This window comes from Muscardinus avellanarius (genome assembly GCF_963383645.1).
Source record: "Muscardinus avellanarius genome assembly, chromosome: 15".
In the NCBI taxonomy this organism is placed as follows: domain Eukaryota; kingdom Metazoa; phylum Chordata; class Mammalia; order Rodentia; family Gliridae; genus Muscardinus; species Muscardinus avellanarius.
In genome coordinates, this window is record NC_137801.1 from 20,882,712 (window position 1) to 20,903,562 (window position 20,851).

At 45.9% G+C, this 20,851-nt stretch overlaps 1 protein-coding gene across 1 annotated transcript in view; it reads right to left on the bottom strand.

The window, feature by feature from the left end:
• Positions 1–2,107: 2,107 nt before the first annotated feature.
• Positions 2,108–20,851, bottom strand: part of CIB4 (calcium and integrin binding family member 4) — a gene marked incomplete at both ends in the record, with an annotated part of 59,669 nt that continues 40,925 nt past the window's right edge. The window contains 4 exons of the mRNA XM_080711334.1: positions 2,108–2,138; positions 2,699–2,787; positions 3,583–3,692; positions 10,804–10,945. Coding sequence (XP_080567460.1) covers positions 2,108–2,138; positions 2,699–2,787; positions 3,583–3,692; positions 10,804–10,945 — 372 coding nt within the window. The remainder of the gene's footprint in view (positions 2,139–2,698; positions 2,788–3,582; positions 3,693–10,803; positions 10,946–20,851) is intronic.

Here is a 20,851-nt window from a genome sequence, read left to right on the forward strand (position 1 = left end):
GATCAGGGGGTCAACACCTAGGCCCTGACCAGGTTGGCTTGCTCAGAATAAAATCTATAGCCACAACTATCCCATGAACCTCTCCTCTGGGTCCTAGGCACGTTTCGCTATAGCAGGAAAGTGCCCCTAAGGGTTGCTCAGTGTTGTGTTTTAAGGGTGTGTGGAAAGTTCAGTTCAAGGATTCAAGCCAAGGAGCAGCAGTGCCCAGCCACTGAGTGGGTGGAGTGGACACACTCAGCTCCTTGCTCAAGGTAAGGCAGGTGGGATGGAGAAGGAAGGGGTTTCCAAGCCTTGGTGACCGGTCACTCAGGTATGGGATACCTCCCATGTACTTCTTCTGGTGTAATAAAAAAAAGCCGGTGTCTGAAGGAAGTAGTTAGTGGCCGCAGAACAGTTGTCCTGGGTGGGAGAAGAAAGGAATTCTTATGGGGGCCTGACTCCGCATTGTTCCATTCATGAGATAACTTAAAAGAGGTGATCTCAGCCTTGCTCCACTGATAAAGACACAGAGGTTCAGAGATGTTTAGAAAGTTGCCCAAACTCACACAGAGAGCAGACAGCAACCTAGGACTTGAGCCCAGATTTTTTTTTTTTTTTTTTTTTTTTTTTTGGTGGTACTGAGGATGGAACCCTTCTACCTCTGGGCTATACTCCCAGACCTTTATATTTTATTTGGAAACAGGGTCTCTTAAGCCAGCAAGGCTGACTTTGAACCTGCACAATCCTCCTGTCTCCACCTCCTAAGTGCGGGGATTATAAGCGTGCGCCACCACGCCTGGCTTGAACCCAGATCTTTCTGACTCCCAATCCCTGGTCTGTCCACTCTAAACCCTGCTTTTGGCGTGTGTGGAGACTGAGAGGCAACTTCTAGAACCCCGGAGGACCCTTTGGAGGAACAATGCCTGGGAAAAGAAGCTGCTCCTTCCTGCTCTCTGCCCAACCTGGCAGGGACCAGCTGGTTTGGCATTTGCCCCCGAGGCGGTTTCTAGGAGAGGGGAGGCAGTGCCTAGTCTCTGAAGCCACTCTTCAAGGAAGCTCTGAGTTTTAGGACTGTGGACACTGTGAGTGGGTGCCAAGGCCTTGGGCCTGGGTGGCCTTGGAGGGTCTGTGCTCCCCAGGCTCTGCTCAGCCCCTCTTGGGGAGGGGCTCCTGCTTTCTGGGTTAGGGGCAGGATATAGCAACAATTCCCAGGCTCTGGGATGGGGACCTCAGACTACCAGTGTACCCTACCGTGGGACTTCCTCAACATCCCAGCTGGATTGGGGACTGGGTCCAGGGGCTCCATCAAGCAGCAGGGCTCTCACTACCACTGAATGGCTGAGCCAGGACCTAAGAGCAAGGGGACCATAGCAAGGTTCAAGGTTCCTTTGTAGCCAGCGCTAGCCACCTCCACTCAACAATGCAAGCAGAGAATCCATGTGCCCATCAGATGGTGTCTGATGACTCTTGGAAGCCCCCATGAGGGGCTTCTTCTAGGTCCCTGAGACTCTGACCAGCTGGGCCCAAAAGTGTCCCTGGAGTGACCAGATTCATTCCAGGCCTTGGCTGAAGAGTAAAGCAAACAATCCCTGATTTCTGGTCACATGTGGTCTCATCCCGGGGGCTGGGGTTGCCAAGTGGGGCCAAGATGTCTTCTCCGTGGGATGAGGATGGAGCGCCAGGCGCCGACTGGAATGACAGCTATGTGAACATCTCTGTGCCTCTCTGCACTGGGAGATGCTGGAGGGAGGGTTCCAGCGGAGGGAGGGAAAGATGAATACTTTCCTAGTGACCTCTGTCCCATTTGGCCGGGTGCCTTGTTCTGACACGGGTTGAGATTTGGACCCTGGCCTCAAAAAGAAGCTCACCATCTCAGCTTCCCCGGCGTCGCTGGCGGATTGAAGCCCTGGAATGAGCCATTCTTAATGTCAGGTCCTCCTGTCTGATCCTATGTTCAAAGAGTAGTGGGCTGGCAGCCTAAGGAAAAGGGCTTTCTTTGGTTTTATTTATAAAATAATATTCTAGAGGTGGAGGAGGCAGAGATAAAGTCAAAGAGATCTCCTGGTGCCTGCAGGGGTGGATCCCAGTGGTTGCCTTTGAGGCTGCTGCACCAAGGTTTGTGGCCACATCAGTATCCCCAGAAGTGAATCCGAAAGGAGCTGAAAAAAAGAACCCGTGGGCCCTTGGAGCCTGCAGCTCTGCAGGGCTTCTGACTGCTGGCTCAACCCTGCCCTAGCCCACCTCTCAGGTTACTTTCTCTGGGCAGCGGCCCAAATGGACCCCAAAGCTGTTCCTTCTCCTCTTTCTCCTCTGTCTGTACTAGAGATTGAGCCCAGGGACATTCTAACTCCAAGCTACCTCTTCCCATCCCCACCTCCCCATGACTGAGGGTAACAACCAGGCGGCAGGCCAGCCCCGGAGCTCAGCAGGGCTTGGGAGAAGCATGCAGGCATGTGGGCCTCCAGGGGCATGTTCCTGAGGCTGGCCCCTCATGTCGTTGGCAAAGCCTGCAATCCAGTCCTCCCTCTGCCCCTCAGTTCCCCAGGGTTACCTAACTTCTCAGAAACTGCAGTTTTCCTAATTCTGAAAGAATCTGCAAAGTGCCCTGGAAACTCAGGACTTCCTTGGGAGAACCGAGATGCCTCATGGGCCAGGGGAAACAAGGGGCCCTTCCTTCCCCACCATGCTGGGCAGCCCCACCCCCTCCAGAACGCCTTACTTCATGAAGTCTGGAGACTTGGCCATGGCGTGTTCAAACTCAGAGAAGGACAGCATGTTGTCATTGTCCAGGTCCGACTCGCTCAGGACCTGGACGGGGGAAGGAGCCTGGGGTCAGACAATGAGATGGGGTGCAGGGGAGGGGGAACGCCCATGCCCAGGGGCCACCATAGGCCAGGATCTCGGCCAGTGCTAACACTCATCTCCCTGGCTGGGCCATGAGGTTGGTTCTCATCCCTGCAGAGGGACGAGGGCATGTGCAGAAGCTCCGGACCTCACCAGCTGCTGTCACTCTTGGGAAGATTCTCCCTGGAGCTTACAGCACCAGCAGGGAAGTGGGGACGGTGAGTCGCCTCCCTGCCCTGTCACCCAGTGAGGCAGGAGGTGGCGGCGACCCTCTCAACGGTACTCATGGTTTTTCTTTCTTTCAACTTCCCGCCCAGACCAGAAACGTTTGAAGGTTTTTGTGGTCTGGGGACACATGACCTCATGCCCTGTCTTGGGATTCTTGTTGCTCTGGGACAGCAGGTATTATGTTGTTCTGGGATGGAGAGGGATGTGGGGAGGGGACATCGTGACATCCATTTGAGGCTAAGCTGATGTTGGTTCACCTGCCTGCAGTGACCCCTGTGGGTGGGAGGTGCAGCAGGGTGGGCCGGGCATGGTGCTCTGGGGACCCTGGAAGGGACTTGGGCTGGCAGCCTCCAGCTCTGTGCTCACTTATCAGGGCCCCTTGTGCTGCCCACCCCACAGTGGCCGCCAGGGAATGTGTGGTCCAAATGTCTGTTTGAGGCTGGCCCTGGGCCTCCTCCCAAGAGGGTGGACATCCAGGGGCCTTGGAGGCCCACCAGGCCCCGGGCCTGCCCTTCAGCTTTTGGTACACACGTGGTGTGTGAGGTCCATCAGCAGGTCCTCAGACACGTCATCACTGTTCAGCAGCCGCTGCACGATCTTCTGCAGGTCTTCCTCATCGATGAAGCCATTCTCGTTAAAATCTGCAACAAAGAGGTGGGGTCTGCGGTGAACAGAGCGGGGCTGAAAAGGAAGTGGGCCTCAGTGGCCGGGGCCCCACAACACAGAATCCCATTAGCCTCCGGGAGGCTGAGCAGGTCCCAACTGCTGTGGACATCTCCATTTCAGAACTCAGAAGCCGGGATGTCTTTTAGTGGCCAAGAGCTGAGCCATGAGGAGAAGGCGACCTGGATTTGGAACAGAAGCCCTGGGTACCAGTCCCTGTTCCTGTTCCTGAGCTGTAGCTTTGTGAGTGACCCAGACATGGGCCCTCACCTCCTCAGGGAAGTAGGGATAGTGGTCCTTGCAGCCGGTGCCATTGATGGGCTGGCTTCAGGGACTGGCTGTGCCCTCAAAGAGACAGGGGCACGAGGTAGTGCTCCAGGCCCATAGTCCTCACTCAGAGAGAACAGTACCTAGGACAGAGTAGAGTCTCAGTGAAGAATTGAATAAATGAATGAGGAAGCCGCCCAAGGTCACACCTTGGTAAGTAGAGACATGAGGAACGGAGGCAGCAGGGCTACTTAGAAATCTGTCTGCCCCACCCATAAGTGCCTTTATTGCAATAAAATGCCAACTTTTAGCAGGTGTAGGATCATCCAGAACAAGCACTACATCTCCCAGCCTCCCTTGCTGCTATATGTGGCCATGTGTTTAAGTTCTGGCCAATGAGATGTAAGTAGAGGAGGCACAGACAACTTCCGGGAAGGTCTTTAGAAAAGAGAAGTCCTGAGATTGTTTCTGAATCCTAGTACCTGCCCCAATTTACCAGATCAAATAATTGGGACAAGCCTTTGGGAAGAAGAAAAGAGAAATGTATTGATTTGCTAGCAAATGGGAGGGATCCAGAGCTTTTTCCGGAGAATCCAAGGATTCTCTCTGAACAAAGGAATCAAGTCCCTTTTCGGAGTTAGCTCTTCAGGGTCATGCTGGTGTCTCATCAAAAGGATGTAATTCGTGTTCAAGTCTTTGAGTCAGTTCGTATTCAGATCTGCCGGCCAGAACCATACTGGTGTGTGTATCAGAAGGGCACAGTTTATATTTAAGCCTTCCTTGAGTCAGTTCCTATGAAGATCCACAGAGCTGGGTCACACTGGTATATCTGTCAGAAGGGATTCAATTTATGTTTAGGTTTTGAGTCAGTTCTTACTCAGTTCTGCAGACCAGGGTCACATTGCCCTGTTTATCAGAAGGGACACAGTTCACATCTAAGTCTTCCTTGAGTCGGTTCTTATTCAGATCCACAGGTGCCAGGTCCCCCAGTAAACAGATAAGAGCATGTTATTTGCTAAGAGGAGGTGAAGGAAAGGGGGAAGACGAAGAAAAATGCCAACTTTAAAACAGGTCGTCTGTGAGCTGTCAAGATTGGAAGCAGGCCCCTGTTCCCAGGTGACCCTGGGAATGGAAGATAAAGCATTAGCAGAAGGAACCTGAGTCCCTGATGCTGTGAAACTTTAGACCCACTGTGGGCAACTACCTCTGACCTTCTACGTGTTAGAGAAATAAGTAAATGACTTCTCAGAAGCTGTTTTGCTTAACCCACTGTTTCCGGGCATTGGGAAGCAACCTTAATCTTAATTCACGATCCGAGCCTCAGTTTCCCCATCTGTAAAATGGGAATATTAAACCTCCTTAGAATTGCTATAAAGGTTAAATAAAAAATGGATATGCCCCTGGCATGGGGTCTAGAATATGGAAGATGCTCAGCATAGTAGACGCTTATTAGATACAATAGGGTCTCAATTCTGCATCACTTGCTGGTTATTAAGGACAGAAAAGCAAACTTTGGGTAATATCCTACATTAAAGAATGGGAACTAGAGCTGTACAGAGCTATTAGGGAAGCTGAGGCCCAGGGTTTGCTTATGTCATGGGGCTCTCTGGTGATGGAGTCAAGACCCATCTCTGTTCCTGAAGTCAGGATGTGGGTGCGGAGGTTACACTGAACCCCTCGCTCCTGAAGCAGCACCTTTCCCCCAGCTGGACATTTATCAGCCCCAGGGTTTGGAGACCGTGGCCTGAGCCTCTCCCTGCGCAGCTCCGCCATGACACACCATGGTGAAAGGGGCAGAGGGAGCTGTAGGCATCGGACAGCTGCAGTGACGGTGCGCCGCCAGAGAGCAGCTCCGCAGCGGGTATGGAGACCCTGCAGCATCCCAGGCATCCTGCTGGCCCGGCTCCCTCATGCAGACACTGCAGCGGATGACATGGCTTTGGTCCTCAGCCATCTGGAAACAGAATAATTTGCTAGAGTGAATGTAGTCCTGGACAGCTCCTCTCCTCTGGGGGTGCCAGGGCAGAGGAGCCTGGGAAAGGGCTGGCGGAAGGGAGCTCCGGGCCACTGGCCAGGTCCCAGCCCATGCAGCCCTGTAGCCCAGGGACATGCAGCTTTGGACCACTTGGGAGGAGATGGAGCCTTCCTCTTGCCGTCTCCCAACAGGAGGGGGTTTAGAAAGTTGGTGAAGTCAAAGCTCGGCCTTCGGGTCCCTCCAAAAGGTTGTGACAATCGTCATCCCAGTGTCTCTGTAATTCCTATTCCTGGCCATTGACAAAGTACTCCTAAGAATCAGCCTGCTGGCTGCGGGTAAGAAGGCATGGTCTCTGAAGGGTGCAAAATCACCCCACAGGTGTGGAGAGCTTGGAAGACTTGTCAGCTGAAGGCCATAATGTTCCTCCAAGCAGAAAGCTGGAGCCCAGGACATAGGTTCCAGGGAACGTGGCTTCTCAGTGGGTTCTTGGCATCTCCTTACTAACAGATCTGCACTTCCTCCGCATGATGCCACGCTCAGCTTCAAGTATGGACCGTCCCACTCTCCCTGGCTGCGGGGGGTGGCCGTGCGTCATTGCTCTGGCCAATGAAGTATAAACCGAAGTTGCTGGCTGGGGTTCCGAGGGAGCTTGTGGAAGGAGCAGAGATTTACCTGTGCCGCTGGATGTAAGATTCTGTCTGCACTCCCCTCGGTTGCTCACTAGAATGAAGAGGAGATGTCTGCAGGCGCAGAAGCTATTTTGTGATCGTGAGGACGATGGTCCCACACGGTTGGCAGGTTTGGAAGTCTGAAGGGGCCTGGGTCCCTGGTTTCTTCTTGGAGCTATCACCCCAGTTCCGGACTGTCTGACTTCAGACTTTATTTTTTGAACTGAGGACACAGTTAAGCATGACTGAGTGTAATCCTAACTGATCTCATAGGCTGAGCAATAGCTCTCAGACTCTGCTGCACATTAGAAATATAGAAAGAGCTTAGAAAACCCCCAAACCAGAATATACTAAGTGTGTGTGTGTGTGTGTGTGTGTGTGTGTGTGTGTGTGTGTATACACCTAGTACCATTACATCGAGTCTCTGGAGCTGGAGCCAAGCATCTGTTCTGTTTGTTTTGTTTTATTCTGTTTAACTCCCAGGTGGGTCCAATGTGCAGCCAAGTTGGAGAAGCACCAGGCTAAGGCAGCGCTTCTTAGAGTTTCAGGTGCACAAGGATCTCACTAGAATGCAGATCCGCCTTTCCAACAGGCTTCCTGGCTGTGTTAATGCTGCTGGTCCAGGAGCCACACTTGGAGTCACCAGGGCCAGAGTATTGAGTTAGGTTTTTAAGAATCATTGTCACCACCATCTTCTCTCTGTCTTTGTCTCCTCTCTCTTTATTCCTCCTCTTCTTCCTTCATCGTAGACCACCCCCACCTGGACTTACGGAACAGCTCCCACGGGCCAGGCGCTAGGCACAGGGATTCACAAGTTCCATCTCTAATCTTGCTGACAGCTGTATGAGGCCACAAATCTTCTGAGCCCAAAGAGAATTCAGATTTGTCCAGGCGCATCTCACTCAGGCTGGTGCTTATGAGTCCCTAGGCATCTGTTTGCACAGCCAATTTGCATGGAGACGTTGAGCTTTTGTTTTTGTGCTTGGGCTCCTGGGGGAGAGAAACCATAGGCTCAAGGGGCTCTGGAGAGGGGTGGAGGAAGAAGGACACTGGGGGGGACAGTGTGGGATCTGGCCCTCGACCTGACCCAGACATACAGTCTGACCTCCTGGGACCTGGGCATCCCTTCTTTCAGAGCTGACAAACTGCTGCTCCTCTAGTGCCTGAGGGGCTTGGGTTGGGGGGCTTTTTTTGTCCTATTGCCTCTGGAAACTATGCAAAGACAGCCTTTCAGGACACCCGTCCGGCCTTTACTTTACCATCACTGAGAAGTGTCCCCACCACAAGTGGTCGGCCTTGGGAGCCATGCTTGCCCATGCGACTCTGTTTCTTTTGGCTGTAGGTGATTGAGCAAGACTGGTCACTCAAACCAGGGCAGCAGATCATTGTTTCAGCTGAGCCAATAAGTACCTGCTGAGAAACCGGAAGGGAGAAACAGATGCTTGGGGCTAGCCAGCCAGATTGGAGCCTGCAGCCCATGCGGGAATGGCGTAGACATCATCGGTCACTTTCACGATCACATTTTGTTATGTCAGGCTCCATCTTGAGACCAGAGTGACTCAAGGGATGCTCTCCCTCTACTGTCTTTGAAGAAGCAAGTGGCCATGTCAGAAAGCCATGTGGCATGGAGCTGAGAAGTCAGAGCAAGAAGTCAAAGCTCAGAGTCCCAGGGACACCAGAAAATGACTTTTGCCAATAGCTCAAGTGAGCTTGGAAGTAGGTTCTTCCCCAGTTCAGCATCCTCTGAGTGAGAACGCAGCCTAGGAAGAACCTTGACTGTAGTTTGGTGAGATCCTAAGAGGAAGACCCAGTGAGGGCATGCCTGGCCTTTGACCCACAGACACTGAGATCACCAATGCAAACCATCTAATGCCTCCAAGTATGTGACCATTCGTTATATGAGAAAGAAACTGTTCCTTAGGTACTCTGACGTGGGTAACTTTCTATGAGCTGCAATCTTGTCTCTTGGCTGAGACATGAACAAACTCTGAGCCTGGCTATGTTTTCTCAGAAGAGCTGCCCTGTCCAAAGAGGATGACAATGGCTTGAGCCAGCACAGGGGCCACGTAGGGTGGGAGATATAACAAAACAGCAGAAAGTGATGGGCTAGGACTCCCAGGTTACTTTGGGAGCTCCCCCAGAGACCTCAGAAATACTTGAGGGTAAGGCAGGAGGAACTGTAGCAGACAGGTGGGGACTATTAAGCCAACAGAATTTAGGTATATGACTCTATTTTTACTTATTCTGCTTAAAAGTCACTGTAAGTTTGTGTCGTGTCAAATTAAGGACATTCAGGACCATTATTCCTTCAAATATCTTTTCTGCCCCACTTATTCTCTCCTCTCCTGAGACTCCAATTGAATAGATGTTAGACCTTCCCGCAGTTGGACGTGTCCCCTGTTCTTTAATTCTCCCGACACTTGTTCTCTGTTATTCAGATTAGATTATTTCTACTGATCTATCTTTGGGTTTTCTGGTTCTTCCCTCTATCATCTCCATTCTGTTAAGTCCCCTCCATGATTTTTTTCACATGTTTTTTTTTATTCTACATTTCCCATCTTATTCTTTCTTACAGTTTTTATTGCTCTGCTGACATTTTATATCTTTTAACTCATTGTGAGCATATTTGCTTTCCGATCATGGTTATCCTGATGGTAAATTTTATGTGTGAACTTGTCTGGATAAGGAATGCCCAGATAGTAGGCAAAAAATTATTTCTGGTGTGTCTGTGAGAGTGTTTCCAGAATATATTAGCATTTAAACCAGAAGATTGAGTAAAGAAGATATGGGCATCATCCAGTCCATTGAAGGCCCAATAGAACAAAAAGTCAGCAGAAGGGAAAGTCACTCTTTCTGCATGAGTCAGGTCATTCATCTCCTGTCTTTGGGTATCGATGCTTTTGATCCTTGGGACTTTGGACTAAATTAAACTACTGATTTTTCTAGTCATCCAGTTTACATACAGTAGGGCATGGATTTCTTGGCTGCCTTAATCATGTAAGTCAATTTTTTCTTTATTTCTGTTTTTGGTACTAGGGATCAAACCCAGGGGCATTCTACTTCCAAGTTACACCCATTTAAATTTTTTTATTTTAGTGCTGGGCGTGGTGGCACACGCTTGTAATCCCCGCACTTGGGAGGCGGAGACAGGAGGATCGCGCAGGTTCGAAGCCAGCCATGCTGGCTTAAGAGACCCTGTTTCCAAATAAAAATATAAAAAATAGGTCTGGGAGTGTAGCCCAGAGGCAGAAGGGCTTCTAGGAACCCCAGTACCACCAATAAATAAATAAATAAATAAATAAATAAATAAATAAATAATTTTTTATTTTGAAGCAGGGTCTTCTAAGTTGCCTTTTTCTCTCTTCTTCAGTAGCTTTCCCTTTACTTTACGTATCTCAGGGTTTTCATCAGCTTGCATGACTCTGCTCCTTGTTGGACGAGTTCAGACGGAGCTGGCTGTCCCAGCTCAAAAAGGAAGGGAGATGGTGAAATGCACCCAGCCATGGGGCCAGGACCATGGGGTCATCACGATGCTCTCAAAGCCCTGCACATGGCCTGTCTGAAATCTCAGGATTTCTTTGTTTCTTTTCTGTTGATTTCTTTTGAGAGTTTCAGGCATTCTGCCTGTGTTAAGGGAGACATTTATCTGGTGAAGAGCAGAACTTTAGCAGAGCCTTATGACTATCTCAGACAAAATCAGAGACCAAAAAAATGTCAATGGGCCTCACAGTTCATCTCTCTAAAGCCCTTCACTTTAAATATGAGAAAACGGAGCCCCCAGGAAAGTGAAATGGTTTCTTCAAGACTGCTTGGCCGGCGAGTGGCTGAGCTGCTTCAAATGTTCACATTTCTTGACTTCCCGTTCATTGCTCCTCTGCCAAGCAAGCACAAACCCTTCCTGCCCATGTAGTTCTCTTCCTCTCCCTCTGGCCTGCCCATACACTGCCACCAAACACCTGCACCGATGACTCCAAGGGCCTTGGGTGGCATGGAAGGGTGGGTGTCCATCCACTGGGGTTGTAGTTCTCAATCATTTTTGTTATTCCACAGCACTTGTGAAACATGATACATACCCACAACAGCCCAGGTAAACCCCAGTGAACTGATGCTGCTGGACCAGATGTGGTGAGTACTCTATGCCCCATACCCGCTTTCCATGTAGGCGCCCACAGCACCCACCATAGATGCGAAAGGCGTACTCGATCTTCAGGCTGGGGCAGGCCTGCTCGCTGAACACGGAGGCCATGCCCAGCACATCCTCAAAGGAGAACACGTTGTTGTGGGAAAACACTCTGCAGATGCGGTCTCTGAAAGGGTTGACCTGTGGGCGGGAGGAGGAGGAGGAATGAGGGTTCTCAGGTCAAGGCCATGCCTCCCAACCTCTCTCTCAGCTATCAAGAGCACTGTGTCCTAGAGCTGAGAAGGAAATGGCCACTAGCTAACTATTGGAGTGCGTGTTGACTCAGTGAGCAGGACCAGGGGGACCAGGGATGAGGGGCCCTGCTTGACATCACTTCCCCATCACCATCTCCACCTGCACACATATTCTTAAGGCTTATAATTTTTTTTGGCTGTGTTGTTCTTGTGGCTATCAGTCTGTCTCTATTTTATGTAGAAAACAAAAAAATATAAAGAATAAAAAAATCTGGCCAGGCATGGTGGTGCACGCTTGTAATTCCTGTGCTTGGGAGGCGGAGACAGGAGGATCGCGCATGTTCGAAGCCAGACTTGCTGGCTTAAGAGACCCTGTTTCCAAATAAAAATATTAAAAAATAGGTCTGGGAGTGTAGCCCGGAGGTAGAAGGGTTTCCAGGAACCCCAGTACCACCAAAAAAATAAGCTGTAGATTCCTCACATTTAACTACTGTCAATATAGTGACACAGACCTGGGTTTCAGTCCTGGCTTTACTATTTATAGCTACGTGACTTTAGTTTAGACAAACTACATAATCTCCCTTTATTAATTAGCTTTCTGTCTCTGTGACCAAGACACCTGATAGGAACAACTTAGAGGGTGAAAAGTTTATCTTGGCTCATGGTTTCAGAGGGTCAGTCCATAGTCACCAGGTTCAAGGCAGAATCATCATGGCAGCAGGTATGGTGGAAGAAAGCTACTGAACTGGGGGCAGCCAGAGAGACAGATCAGGGACACATCCAGTGCCCAAGGCCATGTCCCCAGTGACCTAGCTCCTGCAGTCATATCCCCTCTGCCTACAGTTATTACCCAGCAAATCCACTCAAAGTATTAATCTATCAAATGGATTTATCCATTGATGGGATTGGTGTCCTTATAAAAACGTGAAATGGGAACACCAGAACACATACTAATGGAGCAGACTGTGTAAACATTGGAGTGGTCCTTCTACATGCTAAGCACCACTGAAGGCTGGGGAGACGCATGGAGCTGAGCCTGTCCTCACAGTCCTCGGATGGAACCAACCCCTTGATCTCAGACTTCAGCCTCCAAACTATAAGATGATAAATTTCTGTTGTTTAAGCCACATAGTGTGTGGTACTTTGTTAGGGAAACCTTAGTAAACTAACACGCGTAGAAGTCCGCGCTGCAATTAAGATTCCCTAGGTGATATGAGTCTGTTGTATATATTAAGTAAAAATAGTTATATATTTTTATCGTATATGTGTGTGTGTGTGTGTGTGTGTGTGTGTGTGTGTATGTATGTTATGCATGTTTCATAGATATATGTTTCAGAGGTGGCCAGGGGCCAAGAAAACCCAGGCTGACCTGCTGGAACTTCCATTCTTTCCCCTCAACATTCCCAGAAATGTTTAATCTAACTGCTCAAATAAATTCTGATAAGCCTTATCTACTGTGATGTGGTCCAGGTCACATGGACCAAATGAAGTAGCTCTACAGATTACATTACCCGGTTTTAACAACATTAAGTCTTCTCACAAATGGCTCCGTGGCTTAACAAGATTCCTGCGAGGAAACCACAATGGAAGATAATGCTTACGATGCAAATTCAACAAGGAGATGTCAGCGCTGAGACCGCTTCTATTCAAAAATGCCATGAGGCAGAAACCATGAGACTGCAGCCAGACATAGCAAGAAGTCCCCACATCAGTTCTCTGAGGCCGTGCTCAGACAGGTGCAAGGCAGGTCAACAAGCTCCCTGCCAAAGCACATTTCCAGCCAGGGAGGAAGAGAGCAGGCTTCCTCTCCCTGGGGCCCTCCGCACGGCACAGCTTTGCTGGTAGTGTTGGAGGGGGGATTGCCAGGAGGCCAGTTCACTTATCCCTCAACTCATGCTGCGTGACTTATCTACACACACACACACACACACACACACACACACACCCCTCCTTGTCATAGACTCTGGAAACCGAGCAGTTGTAGTTGCCAGTGTCAATATGAAGAGCACATACAGCACAGAGTGGCAAGCCCATTGGAAGATGCAGAGAAACCTGCTGAACATGCAGAGAGGCATGTGCATCAGAACAGATTTCACAGTGCAGACGCTTTGCTGGTTACGTACAATGCGGATGCTCCTGACATAGTTTTCCTAGATGCTATTTCATTAATGGAAGACACGAAGAACCACATTTCTATGAACCAGTAAAGAAAAAGATGATAGGGATTGAAGAGTAAATTACTTCTTTAATAAAAGCAACACTTGTGGGGAAAATTGAGCGCAGTCATGGATGGAGAGGCTGCTCCGTTATGAAAAGAGGTATCGGCACATGTGAAATTAACTCCCCGTAGGGTTCCCCACAGGCTACTGTGGTGGAGAAGGGAAATCCAGGAGGCTAGACGTGTACCTTAGAGGCAGGGTACTTGCCTAGCATGCACGCGCGTGCACACACACACACACACACACACACACACACACTACAGAAATGTAGCATGATACATTGATACAGTTAGTCCTTTCTAAAAGCAAATTTAGAATAAAGTAAAACTTATACAATGATTTGTTATCAGAAGGAAAGTGGCTATGAACATCTTCTGGACCAGATGGAGGTTTGCTAGTTATCTCTTGGCAGAACTCTTATAAAAGAGCTATCAAACCTAAAGATGAGTTAGACATTTTTCTTGCCTAAAAGCACAAGTATCTGAATTTGCTGCCTTTTTATTATGACAAAGTGGCTGTTAGCAGTTTGCTACCTACTATTTTGCTAAATAAATTTTGCTAAAATTATTCCATATTACTTGTATTATATATTCATTGATTTTTTGTTGCTCACCAAAAGATGAACTTGAATTCATTGAACTCTTAAAGGTAAATTAGATTACATCATTTACCATTAGTGTTTGACCAAAGAAACCTCATGTTTTTAAGAATGCGTGTGTGTGTGCGCGCGCGCGCGTGCGCGCGCGCACACACACACGCTCCTGGGGACTGAACCCAGGGACACTCCTCTGAGCTACACCCCGCAGCCCATTTTTTTATTCTTTAATTTGAAACATAGTCTCACTGAGTTGCATAGGGCCTCACTAAGTAGCTGAGGCTGTCTGTGAACCCATGATCCTTCGTCTCAGCCTCCCAAATGCTGGGATTACAAGCTTGGGCCACCATGCCTAGCTTAGAAAAAATATTTTGAAAATGGTATATTTGTTCTTACAAAGAATGCTCACCTCTGCATACCTGAAAATATTATAATAGACTTTTATAGCTTGGTTAAAATTTGTCCAAACAATGTCAGTGGACTTTCAGCCCACTTTTTAAGAATATAAAAATACAGAGCTTTCCAATTAGCTTATAAAAGTCACTGGCTGACATAAAGGCGTAAAGACAATTCCTTGCTTCACTCCAAAAAAAAAAAAAGCCTCTAATTGGCGGGTGGGAATGAAGATGAATATCAGGATTTAATACATGCAGTCCACAATACATTTCTTCCCTTTGGATCAGTTAGACAGCTGTTAAAAATAAACTAAACCAGATATACCCCATAAATATGTGCGTTATGTGTCAATTAAACAAAAAACTAAATGAGAACCAGACCTTTAAACAGCTCTATTTCAAAACATTAAAGCAAGATTTCAAAGAATAATGAAGCGCTCCAACCACATCGCTTTCACTTGTATTTGTTATTAATCATACGCAAACAATAAAATAGCGCAAAGAAGACGTTTTATATATAATAAGGGGGGATTTATTTTTAAGATCTTTTGTGCGATTTTTAGCTTGCCTTTTAAGTTTTAATTTTCCATATTTATATCATAAGCAGGTAGTAGTAAATATATATAGCTCATATGTATATATGTTTGTATATCTATAGTTCAAATATATATAGTCCATAAAAAATAGGTACATATTATGGACGTATATACCACATTATTTTTAATTTGGGAGATACACAATAAAAATTTCTAGAATCTCTGATCCAGACTAACCCCCTTTATCTCACAGATAAAGAAATGGAGGACTTCCAGGAAGATGGCGACGGAGAAAAGCAGCGCTTACAAGCCTCGCTAACAACCAGTCTCTATTACCACAAAATCAGTACCTTTTATAGCCAGAAAACACCATCAGCAGAGAAACAAAAAGTGTAAATACAAGGGACAGAGAAAAAGAGGGCTGGAAAAACGAGACATCAGAAAGAAACCAGCCTGCAGGGCTGCGGCCGGAACTGTGGCTGGAGCCATGGCGCGGAGCCATGTGGACGCCATCTTCCCTTGTAGCACCAGGCCCCAGAGAGGAGGGGGACTCAGAACGGAGCTCAGAACCAGAGAGGAAATACGCTGGCCTCACGGCTGAGGATGCAACAGCAGTGCCATACTGCCGGCAGCAGCAGCGAGTTCACCAGACAGCACCAGACCAATGCACTCAACAGCCCACCAGGCCCTGGAGAGGAGGGGCGAACAGCGAGCCGAGGTGAGCAGCTGCGGAACAGCCGGGTGGAATTTGGCAGATTTTTTGGCGCAGGGAGCATCTAAAGCTCCCAGGGGCCAGGCTCAGCACACCCTGCAGGGACTCAGAGCAGAGCTCAAAATGAGAGAAGAAATATGCCAGCCTCACGGCCAAGGGCATAGCAGTGGTGTCATATTGCCAGTGGCGGCAGCAGCGAATTCACCAAGTCCACTACGCACTCACCAAGTCCACTACGAATTCACCAAGTCCAAGCGCACTCAATAACAGTGAGTCAAATTGTGGCCCCTAGAGGATAATTCCCAGTACTGTACTCCCAGGGACTTGACCCAGTGGGGGAGTGGCGGTGCAGAGATATGACACCATAGTCACAATTCCCGCAGGAGAACGCCCAACCTGGCACCCCCCCATGGTCTAAAGCAGCCTCAATTGACTCCCTGGGTCTGAGACTTTGCGATACAACCCAGTAAAGGAGTAGTGGGGACTGAGATACCACAGACTCGAGACCCAGAGCACCTTAAGTGAAGTCATAGTGACCCAGAGAAAAACCCAGAGAAGGCACAAACTTCCGAAATCATGGGAAAGAGGAATAACAATGGAGCAATGAATGCCCACAACCCCACAACATCAGAACCCGATAAAACAGAAAATCAGAGATTTCTAGAAGATCAAATCAGGAAAATAACTGTAGTAATAATAGAGGAGTTTTGAAAAGAATTCAGAGAGAGTCAAAAAGAGATAAAGGATGCAATCAATGAAGTAAAGGCCTCAATTCAAAGTATAAACAACCGATTAGACCACATGGAGAATAGAATATCGCTCCTAGAAGATGATCACTCCAAAAATGAACGCATAGTTTCTAATTTAGAAAAAAAATCCGACAGCAGGAATCTGATATTGAAGAAATATGGGCCCATTTTAAGAGAGCTAACCTAAGAATAATTGGAATAGAGGAGGGAAAAGAAGGTGAAACCAAAGGGATCAACAATCTCTTCAAGGAAGTAATAGCAGAAAATTTTCCAAACATAGAGCAAGAGGTCGATACACAGGTCCAGGAAACTTATAGAACTCCCTTTAGACAGAAACAGAAAAGAGGATCCCCACACCACATAATTGTCAAAATGACCAATGTGGAAGCCAAGCAGAGAATCTTAAAGGCAACAAAAACAAAGGGCCAAGTGTCATTCAGAGGCAAACCGATTAGAATCACCCCAGACTTCCCAAACTAAGTCATGAGAGCCAGAAGGGCTTGGAGTAACATATTCCAAACTCTGAAAGATAACAACTTCCAGCCAAAAATTTCCTACCCAGCAAAACTTTCTATCAAATTAGATGGGGAAGTAAGAAGCTTCCATGACAAACAGAAACTGAAGGAATTTATGTCTTCAAAACCAGCACTAGAAAAAATACTCAAAGAAATTAACTACAAAGAAGAAATAGGTAACACACACCAGAACCACATAAACAAGATTTTCCATCCAACAGACAACTAAGATTGGTTATCTTTGGAGATTCATTATTTATGTTAGTCTTTTACCTATTTCTATTTTTTTTAAATTTTATTTTATTGGTGCGCTGTATTCATACATCATAGTGGGATACAAACTTTTGTAGACATACATGCACACATCGCCCAGTCAGCCCCCACCCGATCCCCACCCCATTCTCTCCCCATCCCTCCCTCCCATGCTTGGCTTAGTGGTTGACATCTAGTATTATAGCAATTTATCCAAAATTAAAAATGATAATCTCACATAACAGTTTCATTTGTCTGATACCAAGCTTTTGATGTCTTAAAGATAACATTTCAATATTTCTTTTTGCTTTCTTTCTTACCAGAGAATATTTTTTTCTTTTTTTTAGGTGAAACTATCATATATTTATTTTTCAGAAAAAAATCTATCCAGATATGGAATATGGACTCTAGATACCCAAAACAATCTCGAAGCAAAAACAAAGCTAGAAGATGTATATTTTCTGATTTCAAACCATATAAAGCTACAATAATTGAAACAGTGTAGTACTGTTCTAAAGGCAGATATATAGACCATTGGAGTTAAATACAAGCCTAGAGCTAACTTCTTCCCTATATTGTCAAGTTATTTTTGACAAGGTTTCCACGAAGATTTGGTGGTGGAAATAATAATCTTTTAACTAAATATTGTTGAAAAATAATAATTACATGGAAAAGAATAAAATTGGACCCTTACCTAATCCCACATACAAGTATTAACTCAAACTAGATAAAAGACCTAAATATAAATCTTAAGACTATAAACTTTTAGGAGAAAATCTGGGTCATAAAACCTCACAACATTGAAATTGGCAGTGATTTCTTGGATATGATTTCAATGGCACAGGCAACAGAAGAATATACAAACTCCCTAAAAAATAAAAGAAAATATTGTATATCCAAAGACAATGTAAACAGAGTTAAAAGTTACTAATAGAATTGGATAAAATATTTCCAAATGCTATATCTGAAGGTATATTAATATTCCAACTAGAAATCCTAAAAATTAACAACAATAAAGGCAAACAATACAATTTAGAGATAGGTAAAAGACTAACAAAAATAATGAATCTTCACAGATAACCAATCTTAGTTGTCTGTTGGATGGAAAATCTTGTTTCTCTAGTTCTGATGTGTGTTACCTATTTCTTCTTTGTAGTTAATCTCTTTGAGTATTTTCTCTAGCGCTGGTTTTGAAGACATAAATTCCTTCAGTTTCTGTTTGTCATGGAAGCTTCTTATTTCTCCATCTAATTTGATAGAAAGTTTTGCTGGATAGGAAATTTTTGGCTGGAAGTTGTTTTCTTTCAGAGTTTGGAATATGTTACTCCAAGCCCTCCTGGCTCTCATGACTTGGTTTGGGAAGTCTGGAGTGATTCTAATTGGTTTGCCTCTGAATGTCACTTGGCCCTTTGTTTTTGTTGCCTTTAAGATTCTCTGCTTGGCTTCCACATTGGTCATTTTGACAATTATATGGCGTGGGGATCCTCTTCTCGGATCCTGTCTAAAGGGAGTTCTATAAGTTTCCTGGATCTCTTGCTCTATATTTGGAAAATTTTCTGCTATTACTTCCTTGAAGAGATTGTTGATCCCTTTGGTATCACTTTCTTTTCCCTCCTCTATTCCAATTATTCTTAGGTTAGCTCTCTTAAAATGGGCCCATATTTCTTCAATGTCAGATTCCTGCTGTTGGATATCTTTTTCTAGATTAGAAACTATGCATTCATTTTTGGATTGCTCATCTTCTAAGAGCGAGATTCTGTTCTCCATGTGGTCTAATCGGTTGTTTGTGCTTTGAATTGAGGCCTTTACTTCATTAATTGCATCCTTTATCTCTTTTTGGCTCTCTCTGAGTTCTTTTCGAAGCACCTCTATTATTTCTACAGTTATTTTCCTGATTTGATCTTCTAGAAATCTCTGATTTTCTGTTTTATCAGGTTCTGATGTTGTGGGGTTGTGCACATTCATTACTTCAGTGTTATTCCTCTTTCCCATGATTTCGGAGGTTTGTGCCTTCTCTGGGTTCTTCCCTTGGGTCACTATGGCTTCACTTAAGGTGCTCTGGATCTCGAGTCTGTATTATCTCAGACCCTACTACTCCTTTACTGGGTTGTATCACAGAGTCTCCGACCCAGGGAATCGATAGAGGCTGCTTTAAACTATAGGGGGTGCCAGGTTGCACGCTCTCCTATGGTGTGATATCTCTGCCACCACCACTCCCTCACTGGGTCAAGTCCCAGGAGGCACAATACTGGGATTTCTCCTCTGTGGCCCACAATTTGACTCACTGTTCTTGAGTACGTAGATGTAGCTGTACTGGACTCGGTGAATTCACTGCTGCTGCCGCCGCCGGTGGCAATATGGCGCCTCTGCCATGCCCTCGGCCATGAGGCTGGTGTATTTTTTCTTCTCTGGTTTTGATTTCCACTCTGAATCCCTGCAGCGTGTGCTGAGCTCAGCCACTGGGAGCTTTAAATGCTGTCTGCACCGAAAGATCCCGCCTGGCTGTTCCGCATCGGCTCACCTCGGCTTGCTGTAGCCGTCCCCTGAGTTCGCCGCTGCCGCCGGCAGTATGGCGCTGCTGCCGCATCCTCGGGCGCGTGTGTCTCCTCTGTGGCCCTGAGCTCTGTTCTCAGTCCGCTTTCTCTCTGGAGCCTGGTGGTTTTTTTTGTTTTTCTGGTGATGGTGTTTTCTGGCTATGAAAGGCGCTCTTTTTGTGGTAATGGAGATTGGTTGTTAGCGGGACTCTTAAGCCCCGCTTTTCTCGGTTGCCATCTTCCCCTTTTACCTATTTCTAAATTGTATTGTTTGTTTTTATTGTTGCTAATTTTTAGGATTTCTATTTGGAATATTAATATACTTTCAGATATAGCAGTTGGAAATACTTTATCCCATTCTATCAGTAACTTTTAACTCTGTTTACATTGTCTTTGGATATACAATATTTTTTTTTATTTTTTAGGGAGTTTGTTTACCCTTCTGTTGCCTGTGACATTGAAATCATATCCAAGAAATCAATGCCAATTTCATTGTTGTGAGATTTTATGACCCAGATTTTCTTCTAAAAGTTTATAGACTTAAGATTTATATTTAGGTCTTTTATCTATTTTGAGTTAATATTTGTATGTGGTGTTAGGTAAGGGTCCAATTTTATTCTTTTTCATGTAACTATTATTTTTCAACAATATTTAGTTAAAAGATTATTATTTCCTTCACCAAATGTTCGTGGAAACCTTGTCAAAAATAACTTGACAATATATGGAAGAATTTATCTCTAGGCTTTTATTTAATGCCAACGGTTTATATATCTGCCTTTATAACAGTACTACATTGTTTCAATTATTGTAGCTTTATAAGGTTTGAAATCAGAAAATATACATCTTCTAGCTTTGTTCTTTTTCGAGATCATTTTTGGTATCTAGAGTCCATATTCCATATTAGGATAGATTTTTTTCTGAAAAATAAATAAATAAATGTATGATAGTTTCACCTTAAAAAGAAAAAATTATCCTCTGGTAAGAAAGAAAGCAAAAAGAAATATTGAAATGTTATCTTTAAGTCATCAAAAGCTTGGTATCAGACAAATGAAACTGTTATGTGAGATTATCATTGTTAATTTTGGATAAATTGCTATAATACTAGATGTCAACCACTAAGCCAAGCATGGGAAGGAGGGATGGGGAGGGAATGGGGTGAGAATTGGGTAGGGGCTAACTGGGCGATGTGTGCATGTATGTCTACAAAAGTTTTTTTTTTTAATCCCATTATGATGTATGAATACAGTGTACCAATAAAAAAAATTAAAAAAAAGAAATGTATCCCTGGGTTGGGAGGTACTTACCCAAGGTCACTTAGCCAATGAGTAGGCAAGTCAGCCAGGACC